Below are 20903 nucleotides of genomic sequence, written 5' to 3'. Positions count from 1 at the left end.
TGTGTGTGTGTGTGTGTGTGTGTGTGTGAGCATGAACGGTGGGGGGGCAGAGGGAGAGCCTGACCTGGGGCTCAATCTCAGGACCCTGAGATCATGACCTGAGCCAAAGGCAGATGCTTAAGCAGGTGCCCCTCATTCTTTCTTTTTTTATTTTAACCTGAGAAAGTCTTTATTTCTCCTTCATCTTTAAGGAATGATTGGGGAGTATACATATTTCTAGGTTTGTGTTTATTTTCTCTCAGTGTTTTAAATATTTCACTCTACTCTCTTCTTGCCTGCATGGTTCCTGAAGAAAAGTCAGATATACTTTGATTCTATGTCAGTAAGACATTTTTTTTCCCCTGACTGCTTTCAAGATTTATTCTTTATATTTGATTTTTTTAAGTTTAAATAATTACGTTTTGGCATTTATTCTGCTTGGTGTTCTCTGAGCTTCCTGATGTGTGGTTTGGTGCCTAACATTAATTTTGGAAAATTCCCAATCAGTATTACTTCAAATATTGTTTGTTCCTTTCTTTCTTCTCCTTCTGGTATTCCCATTACAGGTATGTTATGCTTTTGTAGTTGTCCCACAGTTAGTGGATATTCTTGGGCTTTATTGCTCTCCTTTTTCTCCTTGCTTTTAAATTTAGGTATTTCTATAGATATACCCTCAAGTTCCAATTCCTCAAGAATGTCTAGTATACTAATGAACCAATCAAAGGCATTCTTCACTTATGTTACATTATTTTCACCTCTAACATTCTTAGAAATACTTTCTTAGCAATTTTGTCTCCCTGCTTCATTATCTGTTCTTGTATATTGTCTACTGTTTCCATTAAAGCCCTTAGCATATTAATCATAGGTTTTAAAATTTAAATTTCTCATCTGATATTTCCACCATTCTTGTGATATCTGACTCTGATTCCAATGCCTCTTCAATCTCTTCAAACCGTTTTTTGCTAGTTAGTATGCCTTGTAATTTCTTGATGAAAGGCTAAGATGATATACTAGATAAAATAATTCCAGTAAATAGGCCTTTAATAATGTGCTAGTAAAGGGGTGGGGGGAGGAGATGCATTCTGTAGTATTCTGAGTAGGTCAGTCTTTTAGTGATCCTGTATCCCTGGGCGGTAGAGGTCAGCAGTGTTTCTCAGTTCCCCACTCTTTGCTTGAAACAGATTGATGTCTAGAGGTGGCTGGACTTGGGTCATCCCTTCTCCCACGGAGATTGGCTCTGGTTAAATAGTTTCTCCTTTTAAGGAGGACAGTCCTCTTTAAGAACAGAATGCTCTGACATACTTCAAAATGGCTACTTTTCCCCTTCCCCTGCCAAAGCAGCAGCAGTTTTTTCCCCAATATTCACTGTGAGGACCTGGTTAAGTTCCTAGAGGTAAAACTCACAAAAGTGTGGGTCCTTCCTATGAGTGGGTCCCCCTAGAGTTTTTAATTCTCAGACTTGTGCACACTGAGCCTCTAGCCATTCATCAATTGTTGTGTAGGTTTTCCTACCTCAGCACCATGTCCCATGGACAGTTCTGCTTGTGAGTTTTTGCTCTGGCAAACTGAGATTATCTGTATCTGCCTATGTGACTCTCCAATTGGGGGGAGCAGCCTTTTGCCCTGTGACCTTACTTCTCTAATGGATCTAAGAAGAGTTGTTGATTTTTCAGTTTTTCAGCTTTTTACTTGTTGGGACATGGTGTGATTTCTGAGCTTCTCACATGTTGCATCAGAAACTGGAAGTCTATGCCTGCACTTTTCAAGTTTCATTTTATTTCTTCAGGTGACTCACTCATTATTTATATCTCTATTTTAATTATTTTTAGTGTCTGCCTTACAGTTTAAAATACAGGCATACCTGATTTTATTGCACAGCACAGATATTAAGATTTTTACAAATTGAAGGTTTGTGGCAGCTTTTTGTCTAGCAAGTCCATCAGCACCATTTTTCCAATAGCATCTGCTCACTTCATGTCTGTGTGTCACGTTTTAGTCATTCTCATAATGTTTCTAACTTTATCATTATTATTATATTTGTTATGGTGATCTGTGATCAGAGATTATGACTCACTGAAAGCTTAGATGATGGTTAGCATTTTTCAGCAATAAAATAATCTTTAATTAAAGTGTACACTTGTTTTAGATATAAGGCTATCACACACTTAGTAGACTACAGTAGAATGTAAACCTAACTTTCGTATGTGTGGGGGAACCAAAAAATTCATTTGACTTGCTTTATTGCAATATTTGTTTTATGGCAGTTTTTCAGATCCAAACCTGCAATATCTCCAAGGCATTCCTGTAGACCTCCTTAAGTAATTTTGTCCACCTTCAGTAATACTCTACCTCTTTACATGTGATGTCAAGACCTGATCATAGTCCTAATTCCTCTTTCTTATGTCTTGTGTCATTGTCATCATTTCACCTTTACATATGTCATAAACAAAATGTACATATGGTACATTTTGACTATCTTGTTTTAAATAGTTATTATTAAAAAATATTATAATACCTCACATTTCATCTATTTATTTCATTTCTAATGTCCTTCATTTCTTTGCGTAGATTCAAGTTTCCTCCCAGCATAACATCCTTTTCTCTGAAGAACTTTGTACAACTTTGTACATGTATTTTTTGTACATTGATTGGCTGATACTGATTCCCTTAGTTTTTCTTTCTTTGGAAAATTAAAATATCTGCTACTTTTGAAGGATATTTTCAGTGGATATAGAATTGTGTGTTGACAGTTGTTTTCTTTCAATGCTTTAAAAATATAATCCATTGTCTTCTTAGTTGCATAGTTTCTGGCAAGCTTATTGGTATAATTCTTATCTTTATTCCTCTGTATATAATCTTTCTCCTGCCCCCATTACTGTGGCTGCCTTCAAGACTTTCTCCTTTTTATTGTTTTCATTCAGTTTGAATATGACTTGCCAAGGTGTTGGGGGTTCTGTTGGTTCATTTGTTTGTTTTATATTATTTTCTGTTTGATATTTTCTGGACATCATGAATCTTATTTTGGTGTATATCACTAATTTTGGAAAATTTTCTAAAATTACTTCTTCAGATGTTTCTTCTGCCCTGTTCTCTTTGTTTTCTTTCTGGGAATCCAATTACACATATGTTATATCATTTAATGTTGCCTTATTGCTCTTTGATACTCTATTCTCTTTTTATTTTCCACTCTTTGTTTTTCCTTTTTGTGTTTGGATTGTGTTTTGTATTGACCTATTTTTGTGGTCACTGACTTTCCTTGGCTGTATCACATGTACTATGAAGCCCAACAATGACATTTTCTGTAGATTTTATTTCTAGCTTATCTGAGTCTGTCCTACAGTTTTCATCTCTCCTGAAATTACTCATGTATCTTGCATGTTGTTGACATTTTTCATCAAAGCCTTTAACATACTGATCATAGTTATTCTAAAGTCCTTGTCTGAAAGCTCTAACATCTGTTCTGTATCTAAGTCTGGCTGTGATGAGTACTTTGTCAGTTCGGGTTGATTTTTTTTAAAATGCCTTTTGATATGCCTTAATGTAATGTTTTTTGTTAAATACCTGACATTATATATGACAATAGATACTGTACTATGACAGTAGATACTATAAGTCCTTTTCACGTTTCTTGGTAAGCACACACTTTCTTCTGCAAAGCCTTTACTATGGGGATTTGTGTTAATCTAGTCAGGACTTGACATAGGTTTGAAGTTTGTTATTGCTCTGGTTACCAAAGTTAAAGTATGTTAATGCTGTGGGTTCCAGAGACTTCCAGTGACTCTGGTAGAAGTTTTCTCCACCTCACACAGTTAGCAAATTTGTCTTGATAACTTTTTATTGTAAATTCTTTCTTGTGCTGTTCACCGTGGGGTATTTAAAGGCAACTCTGGCTTCTACTCACTAGATGCCAGTAATAACCCTCAAATTGTGACTACCAAAATTGTCTCTAAAGAGTACCACCATGGTTGACTTGGGGTAGCCCTCAGTTGAGAAGCACTACTTTAAAGATATTCTGTTTTACTTCTTGGTTTGGCTCTGGGTCCTCTCTTTGTGCTGCTTCCCAAAGAGACTCTCTCTTTCATCTCTCCATCTGTATTGCCCTCTACATTTATGATCCTAAGGGCCTTTGCAAACTTATTTTCACTCGCATTTGGTTTTTAGTGGCTAATTAAAACTAATTTATCTTCATATCAATTTATATGGCCTCTAGTAGAATCTGCTCCAGATAAACATGTACAGGTCCTTTTTTCCTCTGTGCTTGTGCCTGCCTCTATGCAGAATCTATCTTTTTTTTTTTTTTAAAGATTTTATTTGTTTATTTGACAGAGAGATAGAGAGCACAAGTAGGCAGAGAGGCAGGCAGAGGGAGAGGGAGAAGCAGGCTTCCCGCTGAGCAGGGAGCCCGATGCGGGGCTCGATCCCAGGACCCCGGGATCATGACCTGAGCTGAAGGCAGACGCTTAACCGACTGAGCCTCCCAGGCGCCCCTATGCAGAATCTATCTTAGTTCTTTGACTTGCTGCCTCAATTCTCTAATGGTTTCAACACAAATCATTAATGTTTAGTTTGTCTAGAATTTTTCTTGCACTAGGAGGACAGCAACAATCTTTCTAGCTTTCCACATTTCTGAACTGAAATGGGAAGACCCCATTATCTTTATTATGTCCCTGCATGTCCCCCAAATGTCCCTATTGGCTGTTAATTTTTTCAATCTGGGAGGGGGTCAAGGATGGCCCATTCTAGTGAATTTCATATTTTACTCACCTATCATGTATAATCATTTTAAACCATTTTCTCCTAAGAAACTAAGATTATTTGAATAGCCCAAGATTATTGTTTTACATAATGTCTCCTAAATGTATTTGTCTAACATTCTTCCATGGTTACTTGCAGATTAAATGTTTCTGGGAGGGATGCTACAGATGTGCTGTTATGTCCTTAAGTGGTCTACATCTATGAATGTATGAGATCCATGGCCACAGTTTGGTTACTTGGTTAATGTGTCAGCTAAATATTTACCATGTAAAGGTACCTTTTTCTCTTTTGCATTTAGGAACTAATATGTAGGGTATAAATTTGTTGGTATATGAATACTCTCTTCCCAAAACGTTTTATCTTAGTTATTTTAGCATCTATTGATGATTCTTGCTTGATTCAGTTAGTGTTATGGTGTCTCTAAAGTGGTTATTTTCTACCTTTCCTTTTAGGTATCTCCAGAAAAGATAAGTAGTGTTTAATGGCATTCTTGCAAATCCAGAAGGTTTTTTCCATCCCCTTGTTAGCCTCAGAGTATTGGCTGTTATCCTTAGGCTTTGAGACCATAAAATGGCTATGTAAATGGGCACTGTATGCAAGTCATGTCCAGAAACAAAAACAACAACAACAACAACAACAAACCCAGATTTTTCTTCCATGTTTCTTCTAGAGCAAGAAATATTTTTATAGACTCTCCTAGGAGTCTTTCTTATTCCACTGGTCAGAATGGGAGCAAATACCTTATACTAGCCAATCACAGAGAGAAAAATAAAGGAAAAGTGTGATAATTTTGGACAAAATATGGCCCCCTGACTATGACTAGGGATGAGCCAGAACCTCTGATGTATTTGTCTTTGTAAAGGAGACAACACGGTTGACAAATCCTGAATTTCTAATGGGAACTGAGAAGCAAGGCTACAGGGCATGGCTGGAAAACAAGCATGCAGGCTATCAGTCTGGAGGACTCTCCTTCTGCCTCACCATCTTATTCTCAGCACCACCTATGCTGCAATTGTGCATGTGTGTATTAGTGAGAGAAGGCTTAACTCAATTCACTTTCCCTTTCCTTTTATTTCCTCAGAAACATGAATTCTACTTTTGTGCAGAATGTTCCCAGTGAGCTTATCTGCTACATCTGCAAGGACTATTTCACAGGCCCTTTCACCCTTACCTGTGGGCACAACTTTTGTACTCCTTGTCTCTGCCTCTTGTGGGAAGATGCTCAGCATCCTCCTCGCTGCCCTGTGTGCAGGGCAGTATCTCCACGAACAGACTTCAAAAGCATTATTTTTGCTGCAAAACAAGTTCATGTTTCCAATGAATCAGTTGCCTGCCAGTTACCGAACTCTGCCAAGCAAGTCTGTAGGATACACCTAGTAGTAAAGGACCTCTTCTGTCCAACTGACAAGAGCCCACTGTGCTTGCACTGTGCCAATTCCCAAAGGCATGCCACTCACAAACACTCACCAGTATCACAGGCTGCTGAGCAGTGCAGGGTAAGTACTGCCCCTGTGAAATGCTCTGTGTCTTATCAGGCAATGAGCAAAAATTGTTGATTTTTATTTTTCTTCTCTTAATCCTCAAGCAAATAGAATTTCAGAATACCATGTGCCAGGCACTGTTCTGAAAACTAGGGATAGAACACTGAAGAAATTAGACAAACCTCTTTGCTCCCCTAAAGTTTAAATTCTGTTGGGATGAGGGAGAGGAATGATGATGAGTTGAGGGGGTGTTGGTATTTCAGAGTAACTAACAGGGTGGGTATTCTCTAGAGGCAGTGGCAGTCACTGGCTACTTCTGCCATGATGAAAATGAGCATCTTCCAGTGACAGCAGATTTAAAAACAATGTATTCTAATCAGGCCATAGAAAAAGTGATGGCCATTATTTCAAAATTAAATATGAATCAGGATTCATTTCTGAAAACTGTCCATGTTACATATAATGTAAGTACTGGATTCCTCAGATAATGGATTGTGTTTTCCAAATTCAGGAACTCTATTTTGGGTCAATCTCCCAGATTTGACCCTTAGTGTTCCCAGGGAAAATCATTGACGTATCTGCTTTCTTTACTTTTTATTTTTCTCATGCCTACCCCTTATCACTTTTTGAAGTATGTGAAATGTGCTATATTTGCTTTTCTAGTGCTCAAATTTGTAGTTCTTTTACAGGAGAAACTTCTGCTGCAAAAGAAGTCTATTTGGAAAAGCAGACAGAAAAATCAGAAAAATCTAAACAAAGAATACAACTTATTTAGAGTATGGCAGGTAAGCAGTAGGCCCTGTTTCTCTTGGAACCAGCTTGGGACAGATACGATGGTAACTGACAGTGGAATAACTTAAATTAAATCATAATGTCCCCTGAGCAGGTAATCAGAAAAAGAACTACATATATCTCTCTACAGGAAAACATGACCTTCAGTGCAGGATTTCACACTGAGCCCATTGTGTAACCAAAAGACTTTTCCTGATTTTTCTGGATAAAACAATATCTACCACTAATACAACATCAGGGATAAGAAAATGCACTATCCCAAGACAGAATGCAATGATCACGGGGATGGAGGTAAATACAGAGTTCAGTAGGAACTTAGCAATCTTTGAATGTTAAGAAAAGCTTCTCAGACAAGTAAAAATCAATGTGATGCTTGCATATAGTAGAATTTGTAATTTCCTGGATATTGATGGCAGAGAGATCTGAGGGACAAGAAAAGTAAAGATGAAACAAACCAGACAACCCATGAAATTGTTTGAGACCTGCTCACTGATCCTACTGTTTAGTGCATGGGGTACGAGACAGACGGTGATGAGAGGTGTGGCTAGAAATGTCATTATGCCCAGGTCAAGAATACAAATGCCTAACTAAGGATTTTGGATTGTGTCATTTGTTGATTCATGAAGAGGAACTGAGAACCTGAATCTGAAGAAGAAAACTACACCTTTCTTTTCAAAGAACTCGAGCAATACTGAAGGAGATATATAAAAAGGCAATATTAGAGAATAAAAATTCATTAAACAGTTATCTATACATGTTGCTATGAGAATGCCAAAGGGGAATAAGAACACTATGTTGATTGTTTAGGATGGATTTATTTTATTTTTTTTAAAGATTTATTTATTTTAGAGAGAGCCTGTGAGCAGGGGTGGGGAGTGGTAGGGAAGGACAGAGGGAGAGAGAGAATCTCAAGCAGACTTCATGCTGAGCACAGAGCCTGAGACAGGGCTTGATCTCATAACTCTGAGACCATGACCTGAGCCGAAATCAAGAGTCCCACGCTCAACTGACTGAGCCACCCAGGCACCCCTAGGATGGATTTCTAATGAATCATTCATTCATATGAGAACCTGTGATGTGTTGCTCACTGTTCTAGGCCAACAAAGAGATACAGGAATGGGCAAAAAGAGAAAACAAATCACTGACCTCAGGAGTTTATAATCAGTAAAAGAACTTGATCCAGAAATTTAAAAAGTAAAATTTATGATATATCACATTTATGAAGTGCTTGGGTAAAATAAAAAATGGGTATAAAGAGTGTGTGCTTGGGGAATGTATGCTGGTGATGGAAGACCCATGGCCAAGGTTACATCTGGGCAGAGATCTGAGGAGCTGGCCAGGGGTGGGGGAGATGGGGGATGAGCACTTCTCTGAGAACAGAGCTTTCTGGAGCAGGAGACAGAAGGGATTAGTAAAAGAAACGAGTAGGAAATAATGTCAAATGTGGAAAGAGGGTGAAGTAATATAAGAATGAATCATATTATTTGGATTTAGTAAAAATAGGTTCTTGGCAAGTTGGAATGTGTAGTTCAGGAAAGAATAGGAAACAGAAGCAAGGAGTCATTGCGTGGATGAATAACTGAAAATTGCACCCATGGGCGCAGCGTGTTTGAACACATTTGGTCAATAAGTCTGGCTTTTATGGCAAATGAAAGTATTAGCATAGAAGCTAGATAAAGTCATTTTTTTTTTTTAAGAATTTTCTTTTCTTTTCTTTTCTTTTTTTTTTAAAGATTTTATTTATTTATTTGAGACAGAGAGAATGAGAGAGAGAGAGCACATGAGAGGGGGGAGGGTCAGAGGGAGAAGCAGGCTCCCTGCCGAGCAGGGAGCCCGATGCGGGACTCGATCCAGGGTCTCCAGGATCATGACTTGAGCCGAAGGCAGTCGCTTAACCAACTGAGCCACCCAGGCGCCCGATAAAGTCATTTTAACAAGAATGTTTAATGCTGATATTTACAAAATGATTTGGTAAATCTGCATATGTTTAAAGGCTGTGTGAAAAGAAGGGGATAGAGTGAGAAAAAGTGGCCAAATGAGAGAGTGAACTGGAGACAGACCCACAGAACAAGGGGTACAGAGACACAGAGATGTAGGAGACAGAGGAGAGGCAAGAACAAGTATGTAGAATTATAATCTAGATGATAATATCTCTAAGGAGACAAAACAGGGTGGACCAGTCAAGAGGAGGTAGGTGTGGTCCTGAGGCAGGCAGAGCCAGGCTCTGGTGAAACAACAGTGTTTTGGAAATGAAGGTAATTTAGAAAGATCATGTGTGATGTCCTCTGTTTGCCTAAGGAAGTCAATTGTTGCTTTTTGCTGAGAGCAGATAGTTTATGAGTATGAGCATTGAGGAAAATGGATTATGATTTAGATACTATGAATTATATGAAACAATAAAAAATTGATCTCAACTTTCTATTTTTACATGAAAACATGGAAGTTTGAGGGTAAGTCATTGGAAACAATGGTGCAGGCAAATAAATAAATGAAAAAGAAGGAAAGGAATGAGGGGAAAAAGTAAGAAAGAAACCAAATGTGTGGCTTCTTGGAAGGAGAAAGACATAAAGCTGTATGTAGTGTTTCTATAATCTGAATATTTGCTTCAGATAATAATTTGTGTGTTCAAATTCTAACCCTCAAGGTGATGATAATAGGAGTGGGGGCTTTGAGTGGTGATTAGATCATGAAGCCAGAGTCCTCAGGAATGGGACAAGTGTCCTTCTAAAAGAGGCCCTGGAAATGTCCCTTGCCCCATCTGCTATTTGAGGACACAATGAAAAGATGGCTATGTAGGAAGTGGGTTCTCACCAGATACCAAATCTGCCAGCACCACTCATAGGCTTCCCAGCATATAGAATGGTGAGAAGTTAATTTCTATGTTTGTTAGCTACCCAGTCTATGGCATTTTTGTTAAAGCAGCCCAAAAAGACTAAGAAAAGAACACTACAGAGCACACAGACCATAGATAATGAAAGAAGAATAAAACCATTCAGATATATGACCTAATTAAACCAATGTCATTTCAGGGTTTTGTAAATCTACGGATGATGATGATCAGGGCTGAATATCCTAAGGTATACCAATATCTCCACGAAGAAAAGCAAAAACATTTAGAGCGCCTGGCAGTTGAAGGCAAGATAATTTTTAATCAACTCCGGAGAAATGTAGGGAGAATGTGTCACATGGGGAAACTCCTGAGAAAAATGTATGAGGAGCTAAAGGAAATGTGCTGCGAAACAGATGTGGACCTGTTCCAGGTAAGGACTGAGGAAAGATGTCAGGGTGTTGAATACCAGCCTGCTCAGAAATCATTTATGTCCACTGAAATCTGTATCCCCTTGGACCTCCATTATTTTCCTGTTTCCAAAGTCCAAATTCTGCCTCTTTTAACTTTGTGATGGCAGGCTTTGTTCCTTCAGTATAACCTGGAGGCTCAGGGTCACATTCACCTTATACAGACGCAAAACTATGTAGAAAACTTCATGGAACAGACCCAGGAAAAAAAAATTCCTTCTCAATTCTTCTACTAAACTTTCAGTTTCTAACCAACTGCAAAAGAACAGCTTAGGAATAGATCATTCGATTCTGTATCTGGACTTGTCAATATGTAGAAATGTTGGGTGTATCCATTCTTTCTATTTTGAAATTGTAGATTTGGAGCCCACACACTCTCATAAGAACTTTCCGGAAACCTCTGTGAATTTCTCCGTAGATTAGAACAAACACAGACAACTGTTTATTCTAAGAACATCTTCTGTTTTAAATTTTATCATGATTTTATCAACTGTATGCAAATGTAAGACTGAGTTTCATCTTTATAAGGATAAAGAAAAGAGCAAATGATTTTACCCAAGAAAGAAAAGTGGAGATATAGAATTTTCCAGTCCAGTCTCATAGCCTCAGACTAGACTAAAGATATCTTGAACTCAAAGCTAAGCCTTCCTCTCTTTCTCTTCACAGGATTTGGGAGACATCATGAAAAGGTAAGTTTGCCCCTCTATTCAAGTTGGTTTATGGTGACAGTGGTCAGGCTATTTCTGCTGAGATGGACACACACCTTTTTGTGACAAGTTTCTTTTTGTCTGCATTTAGAAATAAATGCAGTCTTATCTAAACACTTTTAGGTTTTATATTGACCACCCTTAGGTAAAAGTGAGGGTTGAGAGGGATGTGGTTTCAGCTGCAAGGCTTAATGCAGAAGTTGCCAAAGGACAATTATTTTTCCTGTCTCTAATTTTCAAAATCCTAATTATTTGAGGATTATTCCAGGTCTTCTTTGGGAAAGGCAAATAAGCTCAGAGAGGCAACAGGTGGAAGGATAGTGAGAAGAGGGGACAGGGAAAGTCCCCAGGAAAGAGCATCCTATAGAGCTTAGGCTCCATATGTACCAGGCAGCAAGTTCCAAAATTTTGGCGCCTATTGGATTTGGGGACCTAAAAGAAAATGGCTATGTGGTTCCCCTAGGGAAGCTGAAAGTAAGAAAGAGATAAATTGTGAGTGAAGTGACGTATCTTACTGAGATTGGAGTGGTAAGAGCAGGGTAGCTAATTATAAAATGCAAAAACAACTGCAGTATTCCTCGATTTGTGGAGTTGAATTCACACCCTTTGCACATGAAAGGATTCTGATGGAGCATCTCCAAGGGATTGCTTATGATACCTCGGGACATGTTAGTAAGTGATTCTTTTTCTTTGCAGGAGTCAGTTAATGCAGCTGCACATTCCCCAGCCTGTGAACCCTCAGCTGAGCTCATGGACCATCACAGGGATGTCCGAAAGGCTTAACAACTTCCGAGGTGAGAGGGGGCACCCTGGTGAGACCTCACTATTTCCTCCAGGAAGAGATACACCTGGAGGACCTCTCCTCATTGCTCTGTTAGTCTTTTCAGAGAACAGGAAAGCAGGTAAATATGAATACCCTTATAACTAACTATATTTTATTGTTAGTTAACAAGTAAAAACTATCTGAAGTCAGTCAAAAACAATTGAATATGACAGTTTCCTTATGATAATTTTCAGTGAGTTTAAAACACTGAAAGCACATGGCATTAAAACTACATATTAATTCAGTGTATTTCAACTTGTAGTTGTTAACTATGGTTATGTGTAGATGTTTAGATTCTTAGAAGCACCTTTAGTTGTTATTTAAACGTTTATTTAAAAATTTAATTTAAGCAATGTATTTGAGAAATCACAAGATTTTTAAAAAGGGATAAAAGTATCTTTATAAACAATAGGAACAACCAGAAAACAAATGGAACATATGATTCGTTGTGTGGAGGGACAGGTGTAGGTGGTAAGCCTGGCAGATAGGAGAAGCAGGCCTTGGATGGGATAAGTTGGATTCGGATTTCACAATGTATGAGTTAGAAATTCAGAGAAAAAAACCACTTCTAAAAAAAAAGGCAAATATGGATTTTCAGTTTATTTTACCTTTGCTTGTTTACATGTTTTGTCCTCATGTTTGAGCAAGGTGATCACTATTTAGAACTAATAAGCAATATCATATATTTAAAGTGATATGTAATACATTTATTACTGTTATATTTATTTTATTTTGTGCTAGTTGATTAATGAGAAGACTTAAGCAAGTAAAGGGCCATATTGGTATTTACTTGGCATCTATGAGCAGGCTCCTAAATTTTCAACAAGCTAGTGAAAATAAAACCAGAGCCTGACATCCTACATGTTTCTGTATTCTGAAAACTGTCTTTCATCTAGTTCTATGAATAAACATTTACTTGCTCTGTAAATAGGCAAGGAGCCCTTGCTGATGTCTCTGAATTTCCAGTGACACACTCTGTATAGTAACTTGTGATAAAGGAGTGTTCTGGAACAGTTAGTATGGACTCTGTCATGAAAGCTAATTGTTACATGTTCCAGAATTTTATCATGAGTTACTAAGTGGTAAGTACATGGAAACTGGCCACGGTGGGGTGGGAGTGTTCTCAGGAAACAAAACAAACCAGTTTCGTTTGGTTTTAGAGCTGTGCTTGTTTGGCGTTTGCCAGAAGACTACTGTACTTGTCCACAGAACTTTTAAACTCTGTTCTTTGACTTCACTGTTTTCTTTTTACTGAAGTGTATCTTACATTGGACCGTAACATAAGCAATTATCATGTGGCTCTGTTTGAAGACTTGAGACACTTGCAATGCAGTCCCGACTATCAAGACATGCCCCACAGTCCAGCAAGTCCACAATACATGCCTTTGTGGGGAGCTCAGACCTTCACCTCTGGCAAACATTACTGGGAGGTGGATGTGGGAAACTCTCGTAACTGGATTGTAGGACTTTGCAAGGAATCCTGGATAAATCGCAATGGTATGCTGCTCAACTCTGAGGGTATCTTTCTACTTCTGTGCATCCAAATGGATGACATCTGCCACCTCTTCTCTGCCTCCGCACCATTGCGCCACTACATCCAAAGACCCCTGGGCTGGATAGGGGTGTTTCTAGATTATGAATGTGGTACAATAAGCTTTGTTAATGTTGCCCAAAGCTCCCTCATTTGTAATTTACTCTCATGCTCCTTTTCTTGCCCTCTCAGACCTTTCATTTGCTATGGACCCAAATGATCAGGAACAGCTCACAAACCTGACCAAGGTCTTGGGAATTTTAACAGTTGGGGAGGATCCTATACTGGTGACTTCTCAAATGGGGAAAGTCACTTATACCTCATGGACTTGAACTTCACCTTACCTTCAGGAGATATATTTGTATTATTTTTTAAAGTGGTGACAATGTGAAGGATGCACTATTGTCTTTTCTATTTTATTGAAATAAAAGTAATCTATTTTATTATATTGTGTGGGATATGTGCACTTTTCATTTGCTATCTGAGCTTCCTAAAAGTGAAAGAATGCATGGGTGTGGAAGCTAGCTAAATGGGTGTGGAAGCTAGCTAAATGGATGAATGCAAAGCACAGAGAATTCTCCTTCCAGACAGTTCTTGTCAAAACCCAATGTCACTGTGGAATTCTCTTCTTCCTCCATTCATCTGGCTAAGTCCCTCCTCCATCACTCTCTTTACTGGACTAGATTAGGACACATTATAACAAGACCTCAAGAACAGCTTATCTTGGGATAGGAGCAAGATGGCGGAGGAGTAGGAGACCTAAATTATGTCTGGTCCCAGGAATTCAGCTAGATAGGGATCAAACCATTCTGAACACCTATGAACTCAACAGAGATCGAAGAAAAGAATAGCAGCAACTCTCTGAAGAGAAAAGCGACCACTTTCTGGAAGGTAGGATGAAGTGAATCCGAGGTGATATTCGGGAGGATAGATGGCGGGGGAGGGGGCCTCCATCCGCCGCTTCTGGCAAGTGATAGAGCAGCTGAGCACAAAATTGGAACTTTTAGAAGTCAGCTCCGCTGATGGACATCGCTCCAGTGGCTAAGCAGGGGGGTGGGACTCTTGCTGGGACAGTGTGGTCTCAGGACCCTCGGGGTCACAGAAAGACTGGGGGTGCCTGAGTGCGGCAGAGCTCCCAGGTATCAGAGTGGGGAAACTGGCTGCAGAGACGGAGCTGGGGCACGGGTTCTCAGCTCGGGGTTGCCATAAACCGTGATCCGCGGCACAGTCGGCCACTGCTCCTCCAGCAGGGACCCAAAAAGCGGCAGATCCGGGGAGACTCCCCTTCCTCCCCCCAGGAGGAGCGGTGTGGGAGTGCACCACAGGGATCTGCTCGGTTTGGAGACTCCACACGGGGTCGGGTGCCAGAGATAGAAATGCTCCGTCACAGGACGGTTGAGCACAGAGTGCGACGGAGACCGGGGTGGTGGGAGTGACTGACTGCTTTTCTCTGGGGGCTCACTGAGGAGCGAGGCCCCAAGTTCTCGGCTCCTCCGGGGCAGAGACTGGGAGGCTGCCATTTTCACTCTCATCCTCCAAAGCTGAACGGAAAGCTTGCAGGGAACAAAAGCTCCCGAGAGCAAACCCGAGCAGATTACTTAGCCCGGTCGGCAAAAGCGGGGCAATTCCGCCTCCAGCAAAAATATTTGGGAAGCACAGCAACAGGCCCCACCCCCAGAAGATCAGCGAGAACAGCCAGCCAAGACCAAGTTTACCAATCAATGAGAACGGCAGAATGCCAGCACTAGGGGAATACAGCATACAGAATTCATGGCTCTTTTTCCTCTGATGCTTTAGTCTTTGAAAGTTAATTTTTTTAATTTTCTTTTTTTTCTTTTTCTTTTTCCCTTTTTCAACCAACATCTTATCAATCCCTTTTTTAAAAATCTTTTTTATTTTTCATTTTTAGAGTCATATTCTATCCCTTCATAGTAGTTAACCTCATTTTTGGTATATATGTGTAAGTTGTTCTCTCTTTAAAATTTTAGGATACAGTTTCTTCTAACAGACCAAAATAGACCCTAAATCTCTAGTGTATGGCTTTGTTCTAGTCTCCTGCCTGATCACATTCTCTCCTTTTTTTTTTTTTTTTAATTCCTCTTCTTTCTTTTTTCAACCAACTTCTTATCAATTCGTTTTATAAAATCTTTTATAATTTTCATCTTTATATTCATATTCCATCCCTTCATCATATTTACTCTTATTTTTCTACATATATAAGTTGTTCTCTCTTTAAAATATTGGAGGCAGTTTCTTCTGACAGACCAAAATACACCCAAAATCTAGTGTGTGGCACTGATCTATGCACCAGCCTGATCATATTTGATCATATTCTTTCTTTTTTTATCTTTTTCGTTTCTTTTTTTTTTCTTTTTTCTTTTTTTCCCTTTCTGATCCCCCGGTTTTAGGTCTCTTCTGATTTGTTTACTGTATATTTTTCTGGGGTTGTTGTTACCCTGTTAGCATTTTGTTCTCTCATTCATCTATTCACCTCTGGAAAAAATGACAAGATGGAAAAAATCACCTCAAAAAAAAGAACAAGAGGCAGTACCAACTGCCAGGGACCTAATCAATATGGACATTAGTAAGATGTTGGAACTAGAGTTCAGAATGATGATTTTAAAGATACTAGCTGGGCTTGAAAAAAGCATGGAAGTTATTAGAGAAACCCTTTCTGGAGAAATAACTAAAATCTAACCAAGTCAAAATCAAAAAGGCTATTAATGAGGTGCAATCAAAAATGGAGGCTCTAACTGCTAGGATAAATGAGGCAGAAGAAAGAATTAGTGATATAGAAGACCAAATGATGGAAAATAAAGAAGCTGAGAAAAAGAGAAATGAACGACTACTGGATCACAAGGGCAGAATTCGAGAGATAAGTGATACCATAAGATGAGACAATATTAGAATACTTGGGATCCCAGAATGAGAAGAAAGAGAGAGAGGAGCAGAAGGTATATTGGAGCAAATTATAGCAGAGAACTTCCCTAATTTGAGGAAGGAAACAGGCATCAAAATCCAGGAGGCACAGAGAACCCCCCTCAAAATCAATAAAAATAGATCAATACCCTGACATCTAATAGTAAAACTTACGAGTCTCAGAGACAAAGAGAAAATCCTGAAAGCAGCTCAGGACAAGAGATCTGTAACCTACAATGGGAGAAACATTAGATTGGCAACAGACCTATGCACAGAGACCTGGCAGGCCAGAAAGGACTGGCATGATATATTCAGAGCACTAAATGAGAAAACTATGCAGCCAAGAACATATATCAGCTAGGCTGTCATTGAAAATAGAAGTAGAGATAAAAAGCTTCCAGGACAAACAAAAACTAAAGGAATTTGCAAATACAAAACCAGCCCTATAAGATATATTGAAATGGGTCCTCTAAGCAAAGAGAGAGCCTGAAAATAACATAGGACAGAAAGGAATAAAGACAACATACAGTACCAGTCACCTTACAGGCAATACAATGGCACTAAATTCATATCTTTCAATAGTTACTGTGAATGTAAATGGGATAAATGCCCCAATCAAAAGACACAAGGTATCAGATTAGATAAAAAAAAAAAAGACCCATCAATATGCTGTCTGCAAGAGACTCATTTTAGACCCAAAGACACCCCCAGATTGAAAGTGAGGGGGTGGAAAACCCTTTACCATGCTAATGGACACGAAAAGAAAGCTGGGGTAGCAATCCTTATATCAGACAAATTAGATTTTAAGCCAAAGACTATACTAAGAGATAAGGAAGGACACCATATCCTACTTAAAGGGTCTATCCAACAAGAAGATCTAACAATTGTAAATATCTTTGCCCCTAACATGGGAGCAGCCAATTATAGAAGCCAATTAATAACAAAAGCAAAGAAACACATCAACAATGATATAATAATAATGGGGGACTTTAACATCCCCTCACTGAAATGGACAGATCATCTAAGCAAAAGATCAACAAGGAAATAAAGACTTTAAATGACACACTGGGCCAAATGGACTTCTCAGATATATTCAGAACATTCCATCCCAAAGCAACAGAATACACATTCTTCTCTAGTGCCCATGGAACATTCTCCAGAATAGATCACATCCTAGGTCACAAATCAGGTCTCAACCAGTACCAAAAGATTGGGATCATTCCCTGCATATTTTCAGACCACAATGCTTTGAAACTAGAACTCAATCACAAGAGGAAAGTTGGAAAGAACTCAAATACATGGAGGCTAAAGAGCATCCTACTAAAGAATGAATGGGTCAACCAGGAAATTAAAGAAGAATTAAAAAAATTCATGGAAACAAATGAAAATGAAAACACAACTGTTCAAAATCTTTGGGGTGCAGCAAAGATAGTCCTAAGAGGAAAGTATATAGCAATACAAGCCTTTCTCAAGAAACAAGAAAGGTCTCAAATATACAACCTAACCCTATACCTAAAGGAACTGGAGAAAGAACAGGAAAATAAAGCCTAAACCCAGCAGGAGAAGAGAAATAATAAAGATCAGAGCAGAAATCAATAAAATAGAAACCAAAAGAACAGTAGAACAGATCAACGAAACCAGGAGCTGGTTCTTTGAAACAATTAATAAGACTGATAAACCCCTTGCCAGACTTATCAAAAAGAAAAGAGAAATGACCCAAATAAATAAAATCATGAATGAAAGAGGAAAGATCACAACCAACACCAAAGAAAAACAAACAATTATAAGAACATATTATGAGCAACTCTATGCCAGCAAATTAGATAATCTGGAAGAAATGGATGCATTCCTAGAGATGTATCAACTACCAAAACTGAACCAGGAAGAAATAGAAAACCTGAACAGACCTATAACCACTAAGGAAATTGAAGCAGTCATCAAAAATCTCCCAACAAACAAAAGCCCAGGGTCAGATGGCTTCCCAGGGGAATTCTACCAAACATTTCAAGAAGAATTAATACCTATTCTTCTGAAACTGCTCCAAAAAATGGAAATGGAAGGAAAACTTCCAAACTCGTTTTATGAGGCCAGCATTACCTTGATCCCAAAACCAGACAAAGACCCCATCAAAAAGGAGAATTACAGACCAATATCTTGATGAACATGGATGCAAAAATTCTCACCAAAACACTTGCCAATAGCATCCAACAGTACATTAAAAAGATTATTCACCACGACCACGTGCGATTTATCCCTGGCTGCAAGTTTAGTTCAACATCTGCAAATCAATCAATGTGATACAATACATTAATAAAAGAAAGAACAAGAACCATATGATCCTCTCAATAGATGCAGAAAAAGCATTTGAAAAAGTACAGCATCCTTCTTGATCAAAACTCTTCAGAGTATAGGGATAGAGGGTACATATCGCAATATCATAAAAGCCATCTATGAAAAACCCACAGCCAATATCATTCTCAATGGGGAAAAAACTGAGAGCTTCCCCCCTAAGGTCAGGAACACAGCACAGATGTCCACTATCACCACTGCTATTCAACATGGTATTAGAAGTCCTAGCCACAGCAATCAGATAACAAAAAGAAATAAAAGGCATCCGAATCAGCAAAGAAGAAGCAAATTCTCACTCTGCAGATGATGTGATACTTTATGTGCAAAACCCAAAAGACTCCACCCCAAAACTGCTAGAACTCATACAGGAATTCAGTAAAGTGGCAGGATATAAAATCAATGCACAGAAATCAGTGGCATTCCTATACACCAACAACAAGACAGAAGAAAGAGAAATGAAGAAGTCGATCCCATTTACAATTGCACCCAAAACCATAAGATACCTAGGAATAAATCTAACCAAAGAGGCAAAGAATCTGTACTCAGAAAACTATAAAATACTCTTGAAAGAAATTGAGGAAGACACAAAGAAATGGAAAAACGTTCCATGATCATGGATTGGAAGAACAAATATTGTGATGATATTAATGCTACCTAGAGCAATTTACACATTTAATGCAATCCCTATCAAAATACCATCCACTTTTTTCAAAGAAATGGAAGAAATAATCCTCAAATTTGTGTGGAACCAGAAAAGTCCCCGGATAGCCAGAGGAATGTTGAAAAAGAAAAGCAAAGCTGGCGGCATCACAATTCCAGACTTCCAGCTCTATTACAAAGCTGTCATCATCAAGACAGTATGGTACTGGCACAAAAACAGACACATAGATCAATGGAACAGTAGAGAGCCCAGAAATGGACCCTCAAATCTATGGTCAACTAATCTTTGACAAAGCAGGAAAGAATGTCCAGTGGAAAAAGACAGTCTCTTCAACAAATGGTGTTGGGAAAATTGGACAGCCACTTGCAGAAGAATGAAACTGGACTATTTCCTTACACCACCCACAAAAATAGACTCAAAATGGTTGAAAGACCTCAATGTGAGACAGGAGTCCATCAAAATCCTAAAAGAGAACACAGGCAGCAACCTCATCGTCCCTAGCCACAGCAACTTCTTCCTAGAAACATCGCCAAAGGCAAGGGAAGCAAGGGCAAAAATGAACTATTGGGACTTCATCAAGATAGAAAGCTTTTGCATAGCAAAAGAAACAGTCAACAAATCCAAAAGACAAGCGACAGATGGGAGAAGATAATTGCAAATGACATATCAGATAACGGGCTAGTATCCAAAATCTATAAAGATCGTATCAAACTCAACACCCAAAGAACAAATGATCCAATCAAGAAATGGGCAAAAGACATGAACAGACATTTTTCCAAAGAAGACATCCAAAAGGCCAACAGACACATGAAAAAGTGCTCACCATTGCTCAGCATAAGGGAAATCCAAATCAAAACCTCAATGAGATAGCACCTCACACCAGTCAGAATGGCTAAAATTAATAAGTCAGGAAATGACAGATGTTGGCAGCGATGCGGAGAAAGGGGAACCCTCTTACACTGTTGGTGGGAATGCAAGCTGGTGCAGCCACTCTGGAAAACAGTATGGAGGTTCCTCAAAAAGTTGAAAATAGAGCTACCATATGATCCAGCAATTGCACTACTGGGTATTTACCTCAAAGGTACAAATGTAGTGATCCGAAGGGGTACGTGCACCCAGATGTTTATAGCAGCAATGTCCATAATAGCCAAACTATGGAAAGGGCCAAGATATCCATTGACAGATGAATGGATAAAGAAGATGTGGTATACATATACAAGGGAATATTATGCAGCTATCAAAAGGAATGATATCTTGATATTTGCAACAATGTGAATGGAACTGGAGGGTATTACGCTGAGTGAAATAAGTCAATCAGAGAAAGACATGTATCATATGATCTCACTGATATGAGGAATTCTTAATCTCAGGAAACAATCTGAGGTTTGCTGGAGTGGTGGGGAGTGGGATGGATGGGGTGGCTGGGTGATAAACATTGGGGAGGGTATGTGCTATGGTGAGCACTGTGAATTATGTAAGACTGTTGAATCACAGACCTGTACCTCTGAAACAAATTATACATTATATGTTAAAAAAAAAAAAAAAAGGAAGAAGAAGAAGGTATTAGGAAGGGAAAAATGAAGGGGAAGGGAGACAAACCATGAGACTA

The 20903-nt window shown here is 38.8% G+C and overlaps 1 protein-coding gene across 1 annotated transcript; it reads left to right on the top strand.

Moving 5' to 3' along the window:
- The first annotated feature begins 5819 nt into the window (after window positions 1-5819).
- On the top strand, window positions 5820-13585 carry LOC116645813 (tripartite motif-containing protein 77-like). Its single transcript, XM_032426220.1, has 6 exons — window positions 5820-6230; window positions 6905-7000; window positions 10037-10267; window positions 10971-10993; window positions 11708-11805; window positions 13092-13585. The coding sequence occupies exons 1-6, from the start codon at window positions 5820-5822 to the stop codon at window positions 13583-13585; spliced, it is 1353 nt and encodes a 450-aa protein (XP_032282111.1).
- The last annotated feature ends 7318 nt before the right edge of the window (window positions 13586-20903 follow it).

This window comes from Phoca vitulina, unplaced genomic scaffold, assembly GCF_004348235.1.
Source record: "Phoca vitulina isolate PV1807 unplaced genomic scaffold, GSC_HSeal_1.0 scaffold34, whole genome shotgun sequence".
NCBI classification, from domain to species: Eukaryota; Metazoa; Chordata; class Mammalia; order Carnivora; family Phocidae; genus Phoca; species Phoca vitulina.
This window is presented reverse-complemented; position numbering and strand designations above follow the sequence as displayed.